Source organism: Pezoporus occidentalis, unplaced genomic scaffold (genome assembly GCF_034315485.1).
Source record: "Pezoporus occidentalis ecotype Australia unplaced genomic scaffold, CSIRO_AGI_Poc_V1 ctg118, whole genome shotgun sequence".
NCBI lineage: Eukaryota > Metazoa > Chordata > Aves > Psittaciformes > Psittacidae > Pezoporus > Pezoporus occidentalis.
In genome coordinates this window covers 751,549-766,482 of record NW_026912972.1, presented here as the reverse complement: position 1 = coordinate 766,482, position 14,934 = coordinate 751,549, and the positions used below count along the sequence as shown (strand labels likewise).

General features: G+C 42.6%; 1 protein-coding gene across 10 annotated transcripts in view; it reads left to right on the top strand.

Annotated features, from left to right (window-relative positions):
- Positions 1-14,934, top strand: part of AGAP1 (ArfGAP with GTPase domain, ankyrin repeat and PH domain 1) — a 320,146-nt gene that overhangs the window by 220,587 nt on the left and 84,625 nt on the right. For all 10 annotated transcript variants that reach the window (XM_062642581.1, XM_062642573.1, XM_062642604.1 and 7 more), the window contains one exon: positions 13,736-13,897. In XM_062642581.1, coding sequence (XP_062498565.1) covers positions 13,736-13,897 — 162 coding nt within the window. The remainder of the gene's footprint in view (positions 1-13,735; positions 13,898-14,934) is intronic.

Sequence of the window (14,934 nt, the reverse complement as noted above, 5' to 3'; positions counted from 1 at the left end):
AAACAGCCTAACATACCTCAAGGAAACTTGGGTTACCAAGTACAACTTTTTAGCCTTTTCTGGATAATTACCCCCTTTCAGCATGAGGTTGCAGACTCAAAACTTCCAGTATTAAAATCTAGCTCACATGCTTGACAAGCTCTTCCCTCAAACAGCTTAGTCAACCAGAAAGACTCACATAAACGTCTTAGGTAGCTGGGCTTCCACCGGCATGCGTCCACCTTTACTCGGTCAAGAAATGGAATAGGAAACTGGTATTTTCTCATGATCAGAATCACTGTAGCACCTTCCTTGTGGCCAGTAATGCACAGCAAGAATTATCCTGCAGCACTTTAGAATTCAGATTGATGTTCACTTACACAGGGGAAGATGCAGTTTTGCAACCTGTGGCTCCCAAGAGTAATGTAAGGCATGCAGGGCAGAGCTCCTGCTGTGCTGGGGGTGACAAGTAAGTTCCTTATAATAATAAATCAGGCTCAAACTTCATCCTTGGTTTCAAAGCAGATGATGTTGTCTTGAGAGAGAGTACAGGAACATCCTTACCGTATTTTGCACAATTACCCAAACAATCTGCCAGCACCACCTTGTTTAGACTGTAAGATTAGCAGTTTTCACTCATGCAGCTTTCATTGTCTCTGTGCATTCCGAATCTCCTTCTAGATCCTCACCATAAGGCGTTTGAAGTAGAGATCTTGACACTCTCCAGGAGTATGACATTTGCGGCTAGATGTTCTGCTCTATTAGTGCCATAGTTGGGTCATTCATCATTTTTCCATTGCAGCGAGATGGCCAGGAGGATACCAAAGGCTGTCTTATATTTAAATGAGACCTTAGAAGTGGTGGTGTTTCGTACTGGCTTCTAGAACGTTGTAAAGCAGGAGGAAGCCGTAGCATTTCAGTGCTCAGCTGAAAAGAGGTCAGCAAGGAAATCTGATCATTCTGGTTGCTTCTGAGATATACGCATATGTCCCATTTGTCTTTTCACTGAGCTTTCTTCTCCAGAATGGTGTCAGCGGAAGGATGAGCTCTCTGAAGAGGGTTTCAGAGTGTTAAATGATGCTCTCTGCCTGTGGTGTTTTAGGAATGTGTTAACATCCAGGAGTAGTAGGACTCAGTGCTTACCCATTCTGTTTTGTAGACTGTAAGAATCTCAGTTGAATGGAAACTTTGAGATCACCTTAAGATTGTGGACATTCCGACCCAAGTTCACAAAATACAGGCACTATCTCGTGTTCTCTGGGTATGTGTGTTTTGCCAAAATGATGGATGAAGAGCATCCAAGTTGTATGGATGAAGAGCACTAGGAGGTGTTCCTCAAACTCTGCCCAGTGTGCTACACTTGAAAGCAAACCTGGTCAAGGAGCAAAACCACTGCAGTGTGCTGCCTGTCTGCAGTATGGGTTCAAAGTGTACAAGGCCAGGTTGGATGGGGCTTGAAGCAACCTGCTGTAGTGGAAGGCGTCCCTGCCTGTGGCAGGGGTTGGACCTGGATGAGCTTTAAGGTCCTTTCCAACCCGGACCATTCCATGTCTCTATGATGAGTTAAAGGAATGAAACTTATGAAAGCGGTTCTTCAGTTTCCGTATCCATGCTGGAGGGGTGAGATGGCACCAATAAACCTTTGAGGTTTAAACTGAGCTGTGTTGTGATGTTAGTTTAAGGAGGGGGTATTTCCACACAAGTTTGCTGCATTTCAGCTAAGTACTGCTGCATTTACCTGGTGCTGCTTTTTAAATGGTGAGCTGTATTATATGGATTTTTACAGTTCTGCACTTTTCCAGAAACCCATCTGCTTTCTTGTTTAAGATCCTCTTCTTTCTGCACTCCCCCTCATTAAAATATAAAGAATTGTTGCATTCACCAATTAAAACCTGTGCTTGGCTCCAAAATGGCAAGAAATGTGAGGTTTCATCTTCAGATAATTTGACATTGGCAACCTCCTGCTCATCTTAATCTTGTTCACAGCCTCAAGTGCCAAATGTCTGTCAGTAATTTGTTTTTGTGACTAAATTAACTTTTTGAGTGGAACTATAAAGCTTTGGTTTTCCCCACCGTTTGCTTATGGATGCTTAGATGCATATTTTGCATTCAGTTTCACTTAGATTTCAAACTGAAATCAGGATGTGCCTGGAATGTTTCTTACAACAGGGGAGAAAAACATGGCGGGGGGGGGGTGTTTCTGGTACTGATGTTGATTAGATATCATGCTGATGAAGGACATGGGGCTGCTGGAGCAAGTCCAGAGGAGGCCATGAGGACGATCAGTGGCTGGAGCACCTCCTGTATGGAGAGAGGCTGAGAACATTGGGGCTGTTCAGCCTGGAGAAGAGAAGCTGTGCAGAGACCTCAGAGCAGCTTCCAGTGTCTGAAGGGGGCTACAAGGATGCTGGGGAGGGACTCTTCATCAGGGACTGTAGCAATAGGCCAAAGGGAATTGCTCTCACCTGCCAGAACAGGGGAGATTGAGATGAGCTCTTAGGCAGCAGTTCTTCCCTGTGAGGGTGCTGAGGCGCTGGCACAGGGTGCCCACAGAAGCTGTGGCTGCCCCATCCCTGGCAGTGTTCAAGGCCAGGTTGGACATGGGGGCTCTAGTGGAAGGTGTCCCTGCCTGTGGCAGGGGGTTAGAGCTGGATGAGCTTTAAGGTCCCTCCAACCTAAATCATTCTGTGGTTCTATGATTAACCTAACTTGATTGTCTAGCAGCGTTCAATGAATCAGTGCTTTTTCTGCCTGTAGCTGGATTTGATTCTCAAATCTCCTCTGTTTGTCCCCACTCAGGAGAAAAGGAAAAAAATAACCCAAACCAAAGCACTGTGTTTTTATTATTGAAGCATAAACTTTAGCCTGGCTAAAGAATAGTGAGAACAGTGACTCTTCTCTTTATCACCTCGTCAAGCTTGTGTCTTACTCCTCATTCCTGACCATCCAGGCACAGGGTTAGTGTGTTGCAGCGTCCCACTCAGTATTTAAGCAGCCAAAAATCAGGACTTCCCAGGGAGGGAAAGTGGATACGCCAGTCACGGGTAGGTGCCTCACAGCCATCTCCCCCTAGTCTCTATCCCGAGCATGACATGCTGTGGTATGGCATATTCCTTTGGCTAGTGCGAGTCCGCTGTCCTGGCTGTGCGCCCTCTCAGCTTCTTGTGCCTCTCCCCACTGGCAGAGCACGGGAGACTGAGAAGTCCTTGTTTTAGAGCAACATCGGTGTGTTATCAACATTATTCTCACACCAAATCCGAAGCATAGCACCGTATGATCTACTAAGAAAAAACTAACTGTCCCAGTCCAAACCGGGACAAATACATATATATATATGTTTATTTATTTATTTATCTCCACAACTGTCTTCCTGTGGAACTTCAGCAGCAAGCCAGTTCTCTGTAGCTCAGATGTCTGACATTTGACAGTTTTTACTGTACCTAGAAGTCTGTAAAAGATATCCTGTTCTCTGTTTCTATATTAGTATGTGTCAGAGTGGAAGGGTTAATACTGAAGATGATCGCAAAGTGAGTTCTTCACCAGGGAGGCTGTCCTCCAGTCTCATCTGTATAAAAAGATAGTTTAATCTTTCAAAGGTATTTTTCACATGTTTGTATTTTAAGATTGCTTTAATCTGAAATGTTTGCAGCCTGGAATGAGCTTTGCTCTGATGTTTCTTGGCAGGTCACTTGCCAGGTAGGTTGAGATAGAGGATCAGTTGTTTTTCCCCAGTATCTCAGAAGTAAATGTGACCTGTGGTCTTGGACTTTAGACTGTTAAAAGAGTGGCTGAAACATCAACGCACTGACCACATTCAGCAGCAGCAGAAGGGCAGGCCTTTTGGCACTAGGTAAGCTGAAGAGCAGCATTTGATGTGAGGATGCCTGTGTACATTCAGGAGTGATGTAGTTTGATCAATTATAATTACAAGGAAATAAGTACACAAGCCAAATTCACCCAGTATGAACTTAGAAAAGTAAATTATGTTTGCAGAGAATAGTAGAAGTTGGGAGACGCAATCTCAAGAAAAGACATAATAAGTGCAATGTGTGACACTTCATAAACTGTTCTGATACAAATAATGCAGCTTAAAAATGTCGTGAGCCCAATGCATTCCACATTTAAGCACCTTTTAAGTAAGACTCAGAGAGGAAAAAGAGCAAGCTTACTAGATTGACACTCTTTTAGTTTACTTAACCATCTGATATAAATTTTAATAATCTAAATTTATATTATAATAATAATACAAATTCTAAATATGATAAAGTTTAGGTATGTTTTAAGCACAAAGTTGAGCATATAAAAGGTTAATGTATAGCTGCGATCAGAGTAATTTGCGATTTCAGAATTCCTCTTTTTATATCCATACTTTGGAAGTACACATATATGCCTGTAATAATTAGATTTCTTGTTTATGGCATGTCCAGAAGCACACTGCTTTGTTTTGGCCAGGATCTGGGCAAAGTGAGTGCAAGAAATGCGCACAGTGGTTTCATTTCTTCTCCAGCTTAATGAAGTTTCTGTTCCAATCAACATGAGAGCTGTTGCCTCATCAAGCATGCCTGTTTGCAGGCTTCGTTTCTTTCCAGTCCAGATCACAGGGCGGTGGGTACAGGGACGTTGTGTATATGTTAACTATGGAATCCAACACTTCAAAGCTGCTTCACAGTATACACAGTTCAAGGAGTGAAAGAAGCCTCTGTGTTAGATCCAATGCTCAAGTCCTTCACAACCTGCTGATTGTTGGGGGACAGCTGAAGCGCAGAGACCTGGCCTTCCCCGCAGGTGGAAGAGCATCTCCTTTCAAGTCTCTGGGCCCTTCATTTGTTACAGTTGATCTCATCCCTTAATGCAGCCATCGTGTGTGCCACCTGCAGCCCAGGTCGATGAGGAGTATCCAGTTTACACGTCACTCCAGGTGAGTGGCTTTTCTGATGCATGGGTTTTGTGAGAGCAAAAGAAGGGCCCTGGCTCTGGTTATCTGAACCCTCAGAAGAGCTGGTAAGAGCTAGAAAGAGTGATTGATAAAATGTTTGTCAATGACAGTTGTGTTATCTGACACCTATAAGGGGTGGCAAAGACGTTGCTTTATGTTAAATGCTTTACTTTTCCTCTGTAGATTTCTACAATAGGAAAACGTTTGATTTTTGTCTTTGATTAAGAGTATACTTGGTGTTGCTTCCATTATTTCTTTTCCTTTCTGATGCTGGTGCTCATGGCATACTTTACCAGGAAAGCCTTAGCCTTTTCCTACCCGCCGTGATGCCGTTAACAACCTATTTATTATACAGCAGTTATTCATCTTTAATTGGAAAATGTTAATGGTGAAAGTCTCTTGATTTTTTTTTTTTTTTCCAAATCACTGATATTTGGGCTTGTCACTGAAGTCTTGTGGACTGACAGTGGAGAGCTACCTAACCTCTCCTCAATTACCAGTGAGTGGGTTTGATGCTTGAAGCTGCTCACAGGTTATATACTGACTGAAGGTTAAAGTACAAGAGTAGAGACAGAGACATCTTTCTGGCTCTGAGCTTTTCTTTGAAGAGAGTCGGTTCTTCCTTTCTGTCTTTATTTTGCCTATCCTGCAATACAAGGTAAATATTTCAGTAGGAAATGATGCAGTAGAGCATGGGTTCGTTATTTTCCGAGTGCCTCGAGACCTCAAGGCTCTGTTTCAATGCATACTGTTGTTAATTGAGGGTTTTTTCCAATTAGAAGACGATGGTGATTGTTAGATCAGGCAGAGCTCTGACCCTCTCTGTGTAATTAAGGTGACTTTATTATGCATACCATTTTGACAAGGATATAAGATAGTATTTGTCACATGGTGTTGTGTGCACTTGGTCATGGTGTAGCTTGTGTATCCAAAACGTGTTCTTTTAGTGGTGCTTCCAAGTGTTTGCTTTTCTGCAGATCATCATTTCTTGGGGTGGTCTTGGTGGGTTTGCTAGGTCCAGCGTGCCACAGTTGGTAACTTCCTCGAGGTGTCTGATTATTACCTGTCTTCAGAAGTGGGAGATAAACTAACCTGGAATCGAAGCAGGAGATACTGCCCTGAAAACATTCCACAGCCGTATGGTTTGTCTTTAAAAGGACCATCTATCTCCTTTCTCCCTCACTGGGTGACTAAGAACTACTTACCTGGAATGAATCCCCATAACCAGCTGCCTTTTGTAATATTCCTCACCTTCCCATTTTGTATACACTTAATGGCCAGGAGGAGCAATGCCCATAGCATCATACACACAATTTGTAGCAATTCAGGGTGACACCATGTAAGAATCACATCTTTTCAAAGGATCTGATGCTGCCCAGTGAAAACATTATGCCAGAAGAATTAGAGACATCTCTTATACATCTAGACTGTGGGTTTATTCAGTGGGAGCCATGGAGTTAGTTTGCCTTGGGATGTGGTTGCAATCCTACAACATCTAAGACTTACATCTCTTTCTAGTTTGTTGTCCTTATGTATTCAAACAACTTGTCATGTTTGATCTTTCCACAGGGCATATTCAGCACACAGTACAAAGGAGGCAAAGAAGCATCTGCATAATGGAGGATAAAACAGATTAGCAAACTGTGCTCACTCAGGGAGTAGTTCATAATATCTCTACCCCTGAGAACTAAAGCTGCTGTAAGCAAGATGTGTGGAAGAGAGATTAGCATCTCATTCTTGTTTCATGTTCTGAGGCTTGCAGGTGCTCTAATATTCAGTAGTCTTTACTTTGCTTGCCACTGAATTGGCAACACAGGAGGGTTGCTCAAGAATAGGTGTATCCTCTCCTTTTGTAAGATGGTAAATTACTTCTGTGGTACGAGAAGCTAACTTCGTAAGACAGCTTTGAAAGGGAGTTAACAAAATACAGTTGCTTTTCTTCTTGCTAGCAATACTTTGATTTCTAAGGAGCAGGATGGTGTTTTACTAGCACTGTGTTAGGGTGCTCCTTAGGAGGGAAAATGTACTGAGCAATATACTGGGGGGGGGGGGGGGGGAATGTTTAAGCACTATATTGCATTTTTGCTTTCATGCTTCCTTTATGATGGTCAGACATTGCATATCAGTAGAAAATGAGCTAGAAGTAACTTTGTCTTGCCTTTAGATAACAGAGATTGTAACAAGGGCTTTACTATCTCTGACATTACTGAAACCAGTCCTTCTGATACCTGTGCCTTGCTGTCATGAGCCTGACTCTATCTCTCAAGACTGTGGATGATGTCCCTCACTTCTCACAAAGTGGCTTATTAGGCTGCCAAGGGGAAACGATCTTGCCATGCCTCCAGGTCTGCTTTGCTTGCGGCATGCAAACACATAGCAAAAGCCAGACCCTCCAAAAGCAGGGAGACAGAGAGGTAAAGAGGCCCTTTCTTTTTCCTTCCCCCCCCCCCGAAGGAATCTTAGTTTTCCTTATTTAATTGAAATTGCTACGAGAGGGAAGGAGGCAGTAACTTAGGCATTCAGTGGGGTTTTCTGTACATGACAGGATAGCTTTGTGATTTACAGGCTTTAGGCACAAGACTGGAAAAATGGTAGACGCCGTGGAAAGAGAATACTCCTGAGGCTCTTTCATCTCCATCCCCCAGTTCTGCTCAGAGCTTCCTTTTAATTTCCTTCAGTGCAGCAGGTTAATTTAAGCCCTCGATAGCTTGAGTGTCCAAGCTGAATTCAGCTAAACGATGACTGGATGCACCTAATTCCTACCAAAGGTATGAGCTCTCTGTACTTCAGACATTTCTGCCTTCTTTTTTTTGTCTGTAGGCTGTAATCTCGTGCCACCCCTTCTCCCCCACTTCTGAGTGTTTATTACCATCCACAGACTTCTGCCAGGCTGCAGTTTTGACAGGATTTTAATGTCAGTCCTGTACCATCCGTGCCTGACTCCAGCTTTCTGCAGTCATTGTGCAATTGCAGCATCCCTTTAACTTCAGTTTGAGGCAGAGGAGGAATATAAAGAACTTGATAGAACATTTATGGTAATAGCTGTAAAGGGAAGCTGTAGAGCATTGGATTTCACAGCCAGAAAAATCTCAGCTTGGGGAAATGGGTCTGAAATACAACTACAGATGGTTTTAGTCTATTGCTTCCCGTGTTTAAATAAAAGGATTGCTTTTTTTCACCTCTATTTAAAACACATGTGTAGAAGATGAAAGTGTCCAGCTATTTTTTTATTATTCAGTCCACCAGCTACCGACATCTTTGCGTTATTTCATTTCACCACTAATGGCATAGTAAAAGTTCTGAAACACCCTCTTTGGATCCAACCTTCCTTGGGTCGCGGCAAAGATTCCTGCTGCAGTCAGAGCTGTTGCTGTTGTTTTCGTCATCAGCGCTTTCTTTTTCCTCTTGAACCTGGTGCTATTAATTGTGTTGCTGCTTCTGCTCTTTAATTGATCCCATTCACGGGTCCCGCTTTTGTTAACGTCTGCCTTCTTGTCACTTGGGCAAATCAAAAACCCAAATTAATCAATCTCCAGCCACTTGAGAATAAGGCCATGTTGGGGAGCTGGGCTTGACAAAAAAGTCTAATTTCACTTTGAAAGCCTGTTGGAAAAATGTAACAAGAAGATGCAAGAAAAATGTAAACCGGATCAAGCTTGACTTTGGTCTCTGGAGAATAGCGTCACCTGTTGAGTTTGTTTCAAGTTCTTGTAAATAGGTGATTTGACAAAAATACGGAATAAATCAAAAGACTTGAAAATAGAAGAGGTCAGAATATCCTTGTTTCCACTGCACATGGTTACACAGGAGAGAGGGTTGTGTGTGAGAGAGAGAATAGGAACTGTGGGCCAAAGATGAAGCTCCACTCTTACAGATTTTTATACCTCTGCCTTTGTGCTGTGCTATACCTGTACCTTGTATGTTGCCCCTTTTCCTCATGCTTTTTACACCTCCAGCTCCTTTACCATGGCCTGGGGCACTCATACCTGCTTTTATTGTCCCTCATTTTCTTCTCCTCCTTGGTTCCTGTGCTGGTATCTTCTGCAGCTCTATAACGCAGGCACTGCAAGCAGTGAAGAAGAAACGGCTTCAATTCAAATCTCAGACATTCTCGGTGCAGATGCTGAGAAATTTGGGGTGGAAGTTACTCATACTGTGCTAGGGACACCAAGGAAGCACAGGCCGGCTTTGAATTACACAGGGGAGGAGAGAAGGTTGTGTGTGTTGTGGCTGCTCCATCCCTGGCAGTGTTCAAGGCCAGGTTGGACAGAGCTTGGGGCAACCTGCCCTAGTGGAAGGCATCCCTGCCTGTGGCAGGGGTTGGGACTGAATGAGCTTTAAGGTCCCTTCCAACACAAACCAGTCTAGGATCCTATGGATTTCTATGGATTTCTTACCCTTTTCTAATCCAGGAGGACTCTTGCAATGTCCTTACAAGGCACAGATGGAGTTGTCTTTTGAGATCATTTTGTGGAGCGCGTGCACCTTCCATATAATACAGCCGAAACTGTAAGAAGAGGAGAAGTGAGACTTGTGTAGAATGTTACCTCTTACAAACATATAATACTGGCCTGGGATCAAACTAGGAGAATACTGCCCTGAAACTGATTGCAGATGTGTTTCAAATGACAAATGAGGCACAGTACAACAGCACAGCCCTTGAGACTCTGCTGAGAAGGTTTGGTTGGTTCCTTTGTTCATTTAATGTTCCATCTCATAGTTCTGGGTTGTAGTTGTAGGCAAGATACTTCTTCCTTTGCAACTCTTATTTCTCCTACCACAGTCTTTGTCTTATCCCATGTGTCATGCACCTATAGAAAAAAAATCACTGTGCTAACAGCAGAGTGGTTGGCTTATTTAATATCCCATCTTTTGGTAACAAGGGGCTTGTTTACCAGGTATCACACGTTCCTCCTGGGTGTGGAGCGAGGTACTACACATATTTAAATGACCTCAAATAACTTGCATAGATGTCAGCTTACCCTCAATGTGTACTCTGAATTGTCTATTTTACTGTTTTTTCTGAAACGTACTTTCTCGTACTGCTTTGTGTAGAAGTCCTGCTATCTCTTGGTATAAACCTCATGTTATTCCATGATGCTGCAAAGCTGGAAGCTCGCCATTAATGAGAAACCTGTTCTCCTGTTGGTATAGAAAGTGGACAAATGCACACGTGAAATTCATGACATCCTCCTTAAGGTGTTGTGAGCATGCAGAGGTAAACTGCAAGGATCCAGCTCATGACAGCTCTCATTTACAGCTGAGAGGAGTTAATAATGGCACTGGTGTTAGAGGAGGGCAGGGAGGTAGGTTGGCTGTTTGCTGGGAGAGGGCATGGGCATCTGTAGCGTGCTTGTCTGGGCTGCAGGCAGCAGCAGGCATAGGCTGGAGCATGGTGATGCTCTGTTTTGGAGGAGAGGACATTTTTCAGCGGCACATTGCATCACATCACTTAAAAACCTGGCTTAGCAGTTGCAGAACTGAGGATGTGCTGGTCAGGATAACCCCAGCTACATGGCAAGGGGAGAGTTTTGTCCTTAATGTTGTATAATATAGACATACACCCTGCAAATGATGACCGTCATCAAGGAAAGCTGCCTGTACAGTCCATCAAAAACTGCAAAGCTAATGATGGGCTGGGCAGATAATCGTGGGAGAGTTAATTGTAAGGTTCGATATGGCATCTTGTCAGCAGAGATAAGTTGTCACGTTTTCCACTTGAGCTGAAACTAAATGATTGTAAAATAAGTTATGAGTGTCCTTGGGCCTGTCTGCCAGAATGATGGCTAAGAATACATTCCTGGCCCATCAGTCTCAAGCAGCCTGCTTGATATTTATGCGAACTGAATGTTATTTTATTCCCCCTCTAGTCATGCTTGTCAGCTTCCCGAGTGAAAAGTGAAACTGCTTCTTTGACTCATACTTCAAGTATTGAAGCTCGGAGAGGCTGCAGATTGTTATTATTATTACTAGTATTATATATTTTTTTGGGTGTGTGTTGAACATTGATGCCCGATTGGGAAGAACTAATGGCTGACATTGAACGTGCGGGATGGCTGCAAAACAGCCCATCCCAACCCAGTGAAACGCATCTTATGAGTTCCAGTGCCTCTGTCAAAGCTGGTTTAGGTGTGGAGTAATGAGGTGCTTGCTTTTTTAATTTGGCGTGCCTTTTCCCTTACCCTATATATATATTTATTTATTTAATAGCTCCAGCAGTGGTCGTCTGTTCTCAGGTGTGGTAATTGATACAAAATAAAATGCATTATTTGTATTCAGTCAGGAGGATGAGATTGTATTCAGTGGGCTGAAGCCTGAACTCATTTACAGTTTTCCGAAGCTGGGCTTTCAGGAGCCCTCTTTTCAATTTGAAGAATACCATGTCAGGCAAGAGAAGTAGTGGGAAATGGGAAAGCACAGCGTGTAAGCCCAGCGCCTTTTGATTGCTCATATTTTAAACCAGGAGAATGTTAAATAACTTCCATCTTCAAAGGGTGGTCTCCGAAACTGGGAATACGGGGCATTAATAAACCAACAATATCGGCTCGGCACCCGTTTATGAGCAGCTCGCATCTCTCTTGTGGTTGAGGGGGAGGGAAAGCTTCAGGCTCTTTGCTACAGAGCCGTTTGACACAAGGACAGCAGGTTATTACCTGGAAAGGGCTGTGGATCACGAGGATTTACCACAGGAGGTTAATTCTTCAGCTTCCCGGTGCAAGTAGTCAAACCGTACGGTCCTCATTCTTCAGAGCCCACGAGCGGGTTTTGTTAGTGCAATTTATAGCCTATAAATTAGACTAAGCTGCAGTGATTGCATAGATCTACCTTCACCTTCTTAAACAAGGATCCTACTGAAAAACATACCCTGTGGTTTTGTGTCAGAGCACCGTTTCTTCCCTGTTTTATGGTTCTGAGGCATCACGGTTGACACTGCAGTCGCAAGTGGTGATGAAGGCAGCCCTTGTACCTTCTCAAGTCAATATTTAGGCCCAGCAGTAATCAGCTTGCATCCACGGTCATGCCTTTGTATTGCTGGCATCTTCTTTTGCACGTTCTGTTCAGTGTCAAGGAGCCAAAGGTATCCATGTCCCCTTTACAAAGAGCATGCAGAGCACTGGCGTGGATTTTCATCAGGGATTGCCTTCCTCTTCACCTGGAGAGATAGCAAACCCTTGCAGGATAGTTACTTTGAACATTTATGGGTCAAATACTTAAAGTCTCCTACACAGATCTGTAGTAAATCCATTCCCATAGTTCCCAGTTTTGGTTAAATCCTTGATGAGTGGTTACAAAATGGTGGACATAGGGAAAAGAACAAAAATCCTGAACAAAAAGCTTATGTTTGATTTGGGCTCTGTTGCCAGGCATTCAGCTACATAACTTATCCCCACCTAATAACTTGCAGCACAACTGTGCTTAATGGGTAATTAGTAAGTAAATTTATTAGGGGAAAAAAGCGTGTTTCTTTATCACATAGGCAGTTGTATGTGGATTTAGTTATTCAAAGAACCAAAAGTTACTCTTTAAATAATCTTTGGCTTTATATTTTTCTATATTAATTCATCTTAAGTGCTGTTCTGGCTCTGGAAAAAGCTTTGCTTTCCATGATAGCAAACACTATACTTAAAGTGTAGGGTGTTATGTTAAATTTCATGATTAAAACTAAAACAAAACCAACAAAAAAGAACTGCATTTAGCACTAATCATAACCCAAACAGTGGTTGCAGTTAAACCAAAACCATATTACCAGCCTTGGGGTAAAATACTGGATTAAGGTTGCTAAAGTATTTACTACATGAAAGGACCCAGATGGAAAGTGACATTTCAAGTATGTCTTCATTGCCTAAACTTGTGTTAAATGTGGCTGTTACATGAAGAAACAAGAACTGCTTCAAAGAGAAGGCATTCATGTATTACCTGGACCAGGGAAGAGACTGTGGTCTCTGCTTATGGGAGGAGGAGGTCACCAGCTTTTCATTTTGATTTGGTTGTGTGAGGTATTGGGTGGGAGAGGGAAGAAAATGACTCTGCCATTAGTTCTTAAAATGGTTGCATGTTATGCTACCATAGCTACTACAGTGGGAAACTAAACACACTGAACATAGTAGTACTTTTTTCTACCCAGCATACATTAATTACCTTCTTTTAGCACCTTTATTGCCATGGCCGCCTTTTCTGTGTGTGTCTGTCTGTAATATGAATGAAAGCAGATAGTGTCCAGAGGATGTTTGGGTATTTGCTCCACTATGTATTAAACTAGACTAGTGTTACATGAGTTAATTTGAGGATCGGTAAGATACAGGGTGCTCAGAGAAGCTGTGGCTGCCCCATCCCTGGCGGTGTTCAAGGCCAGGTTGGACACAGGGGCTTGGAGCAACCTGCTCTAGAGGAAGGTGTCCCTGCCCATGGCTGGGCATTAGAACTGGATGAGCTTTAAGGTCCCTTCAACCCAAACCAGTCTGGGATTCTATAATTCTAGTACTTTGAAAGAAAGAGCAATTGGAAGTAATAAAGTGATTTCCCATTGGTTTGTGTGTGTTCCAGCTGGTCTGCTTCTAAAACTGATGCAGAGTACTGTTGACATAATAGGACTTGAATCATAACTTCAGCCAAGTTGCTTTGTTGTACCTGTTTGAAAAACTAATGGGTATTGTTAGGAGACTCCCCTGTAGCCTTTGGAAGTCAATGAGCTCAGGAAATTAGCTGCTGTAGACTGCAAGGAGTTATATCTTGGATTTTGGCAACCATTAAGTCAAATGATGTAGTATTTTTGTTGTTCCTTCTTCCCCCCCTTCCCCTACCCTTCACCCCAAACTGCAGATACTGGGTTAGGAGATTCTGTGTGTTCAAGCCCAAGTATATCAAGTACAACAAGCCCCAAACTTGATCCACCTCCTTCACCTCATGCGAACAGAAAGAAACACCGCCGGAAGAAAAGCACAAGCAATTTCAAGGCTGATGGTATCTCGGGCACAGCTGAAGGTAAGCTTCCTCTATGCTGGAAGTCTGAGTATTGAACATAGCATTCCAAAGAGCATGGTTAAGTACAACTCAACTACACTATTGGTTTGGAATATGGAAGGTAAACAGAATTGTCTTGAAGTAGATAAATTAAAGACTGATCTTTTAATGGTGAAGCTGAATAATCTGAGGCATCAAGATGGCGAGTTTGTGTGAAATGTGTTTGGAAGTGATTTTTTTTGATATATGAATTAGTGTCCCCAAGTTAATATGGAGCATCATTAGCTATAAAGGTAAGGAATGGCATACTTGCGAGGTGAAAAAGTCAGGTTCACTCAGTAGCCCATCGCATCACATTAGAACTTGTGTGTTTTTTCAGTATTATTAAATCTAGTGTTATCACTTCACCTTAGACACATCCTGAGCTCCAGAATTGCCAACACTTCTGGTGCCAGTTATTGTTTGAATATTCAGCTGCTCATGGACAGATTGTGTTATTCGAGGATAAAAAGGAAAAGGAGAGAGTTTAAATGTTTGGGTTCTTTTTTAAGAACCAGAAAGCAAAAGCCAAAAAGAACTTCTTTTTTTCCCTTAGTTTAGCTTACTATTTCCAACACGAACACTGCTATCGCTGTTCAGTGCCCTTCTGAAGGGTAACAATGTGTACAGTAGCCAGATATGATATAAAACATGCTTATATCTTTAGAAAAGAAGAAAAGAAACATGCTAGGATTCAACCAAAAGAGCTCCAGAAAAAAAAAGAAGATGAACAAGGGTAGTTGGAGGGCTTAGAAACTGGGGAGTCAACATATGAGGAGAGATGAAAAACAGAGACAATGGAATAACATTGTTGGAAAGGGGGAGTGTTGAGTAAGAAAAAGATGTGGTTGTAAGCATCGGAGAGTGAAAAACAGCTAATTCAGTATCAAAGAGCATTGGAACAAGTTCTGAAGAAAGGATGACAATTGCAGACAGCTGAAGAGACATTAAAAATAGATGTAATAATAGTATACAACTGAGAAGGGGCATGTTAACTACTACTTAGTCATCCTTATTTG